The following is a 3,151-nucleotide window of genomic DNA, read 5'->3' as shown; positions in this document are numbered from 1 at the left end:
ATAGGCTCAAGTTACATAAATTAAACTCAAATAATTGGACATTTTTTTCAATACGGAAACTATACAAATGAAATAAATGACAAGAGGATGCAATAGAAGAAATATTTCACTACTTAGGGACTATCAGTTACTTTCAGGATGTAAATGAAGATTCTGAATATTCATATTTCTTTTGTCCTATATTTAAATATTTCTCTGTATTCTGAGTCAAGCTACTTGACCAAAAGTCTGATTTAGAAAGGCATTTAGCAAAAGTTTTTCCACCTATGGTTACTACCTTCAAAGAAAGTAACACTGCAGTACTGACGCAATCTGTGCAGTAACTTATGTCAACCCTATGGAAAGTCAGATAGAGGTACCAAAAACGGAACAATTTTGCACAGATTCAGTCAAGTATCATGTTAAGTTTTCCTCATCTAAAAATTAACCAATGGAATAAAACAGATCAACTCTAGTTGATCTGGTAGGAAAACCACATTTCAGAGTTACAAGCACGTTATTGTCCATATCTCATCCTCAGTCATTGACAGCAATTTTGTAGGCTACCATGCTATTTACTTTGTGAATTGTAGTAGTAGATGAACGAAGACGAACTTCCTCAGAATTGGTAATGAACTGTGGTCCCGACTCTTCCCATTTTTCAGGTACAACCAGATCTTTGTCTGTATAAATGAGGAGATCAAATGAACCTAAATTGGAGATAAAATCATTAAAGTACATTATTTTTTTCCAAAGTAGAAGAACCCTCCTTGTCTCTCTCACATTTTGAACCACCCACAGTACTAGAAAACATAGTTTAGCCTGGTCTGTAATGACTAGTTAATTGCTTTTCCTCAATAGAAATTTACTGTATTACAGAAAATATTGCACTCCTTTTGCTTTATCTTATGAAAACTTCAAGTTTGCTATTTTTTTAAAGAGAAAACCATTATCTGCAGAAAGTATGGAGTCAATCCCATAGGACAGCACAAAGGTCACCTGAAGGGAAGCTAACATCTGGGCTCTGTGACTGATGTAGCCTGGGGCCTAGAGCAGTGTCTCGCATATAGTAGGCATTCAGGAAATATCTGATAAGGTAGAAAAGCAAGACAGTTATGACTAGCCTTAATATACATAAAAAATTAAGATAATGAACGGGATTATATTAAGACATTCAAGAATGAATATTGTGGAATACTTTCATTCCTTTCCTTTTCAGAATTTCCAAATTCCTAGAATGCATATAACACTACTTCTGCTTTATAATGTGTTTTTCATTTTCATTATATATTAGTAATTAAGAAAAAATTTAACAAAGGGCTAATTCTTAAAATAGTAGGTTAGTCTTTTCCCTGACAAACCTTAAGTCAATGTGAAGTTGTATACTACTTACAAGAAACTTCCAACAGTGGCAGAAATGTTACTGTAGCTGTGATCTGTCTGATCACTGAACGGATTTCATCTTGGATAGCTTTCTGAGACTTTTCTCTGGGTGCATTCTTGAAGAAACCAAATCAATTGAAGTGTTAACAAATTATTTACAACATTGGTAAGACTGATTAAATGTTTCCAAGATCAAGTAAGTAATACATTAAAATGGAGTGGGTTTTTTTTGGTAAGTTATAAGTATATCATTAGGGCCTATATACCACAAGAGGCATATGCATTTTTATTATTTCATTTATCATTCCAGTCATTTTCTAGGGGTAGTCTTAAAATCAGGTCATTTGGTATCAGATAATCAGAAAACTGGCCAAGTGCTTCAAGTTAGGAAAACTACAGTACCTTTCAAAAAATGAAAATTATAGTACCTAAAATATTTTGTTGGTGCATTTTTCCTAATGCTTAATTCCCTACTGCCTCAAATAAGATATTAAATTAAATATCAAATTATTTTTATAAGCTAAAAATTTCCTAAAAAAAACCAAAGGCTTCAGAAGCAAACTACATTTCATTATGAACAATGATTCTGAATTTACCAGTAAGCAAGCCCAGGACAATGCTAGACATGATCATATGAGCATTTCCCATTCAAGTGCTCTGGAAACTTTTTTATGAAGTGTCTTAGAAAATTTGGGGCATTCAATGAAATGCAACAGAGCTGAATCTTAAGCTTGGGGAATCTAGGAAAATCCCTGATGGTTAAAAGTATCTTTAAACAATTCACTAAACGGGCCACCAGGTACAGACTACCATAAACACTGAAGGGTGAAGTTCACCAATTTACACCATAGGCAATTATGTTAAAAGTACATTATCTATATAAGACAGTGAACTATTCTTTGCCACGGAAGACTAAAGATCAAATTAAACATTCTAGCCATTAAAAAGAATACATCTGAATCAGTTCTAAAGAGGTGGATGAAACTGGAGCCTATTATACAGAGTGAAGTAAGCCAGAAAGAAAACGCTAATACAGTATACTAATGCATATATATGGAATTTAGAAAGATGGTAACGATAACCCTGTATGTGAAACAGCAAAAGAGACATAGATGTATAGAACAGTCTTTTGGACTCTGTGGGAGAGGGAGAGGGTGGGATGATTTGGGAGAATGGCACTGAAACATGTATAATATCATATGTGAAATGAATCGCCAGTCCAGGTTCGATGCATCATACAGGATGCTCGGGGCTGGTGCACTGGGATGACCCAGAGGGATGGTACAGGGAGGGAGGTGGGAGGAGGGTTCAGGATGGGGAACATGTGTATACCCATGGCGGATTCATGTTGAGGTATGGCAAAATACAATATTGTAAAGTAATTAGCCTCCAATTAAAATAAATAAATTTATATATAAAAAAATAAACATCCTAGAAAAAAATTGTACTTTATATGACACTTGTTCAATATAATTAGAACTCATTTGGTAAAGAAAATAAATTTTAAAACATACGAAAATGGAAGTACTTTCTACTTACCTGTCATCTTTTGCAGTCTTGTCACACTCAATATCAAACTGCCAGCTTTCAAGGACCTCTCCACTTTCAATATTTGAGATGACTACCACCAGTTTCTGAACTGAACACTTGTATAACCATTCTGCAATACACAAAACAAGGCATCTTTTTTAGTTTACTGCATTACAAAGTAACTCTCCTCTCAAGGCCAACTTCGTATCCTTGGCAAATTTCTCCCACTGCTATTTTGGTTCTCCTCCAAATTGTGCAG

At 34.5% G+C, this 3,151-nt stretch overlaps 1 protein-coding gene across 1 annotated transcript; it reads right to left on the bottom strand.

Moving 5' to 3' along the window:
• Positions 1-178: 178 nt before the first annotated feature.
• Positions 179-3,022, bottom strand: LOC120859915 (mitotic spindle assembly checkpoint protein MAD2A-like; the record flags this gene model as incomplete). Its single annotated transcript, XM_040235827.1, has 4 exons — positions 179-689; positions 1,373-1,478; positions 2,147-2,180; positions 2,902-3,022. Coding segments are annotated over 4 exons (434 nt in total), but the record flags the coding sequence as incomplete, so codon positions are not given.
• Positions 3,023-3,151: the final 129 nt, after the last annotated feature.

This window comes from Oryx dammah, unplaced genomic scaffold (assembly GCF_014754425.2).
Source record: "Oryx dammah isolate SB20612 unplaced genomic scaffold, SCBI_Odam_1.1 HiC_scaffold_4497, whole genome shotgun sequence".
Taxonomy (NCBI): domain Eukaryota; kingdom Metazoa; phylum Chordata; class Mammalia; order Artiodactyla; family Bovidae; genus Oryx; species Oryx dammah.
This window is presented reverse-complemented; position numbering and strand designations above follow the sequence as displayed.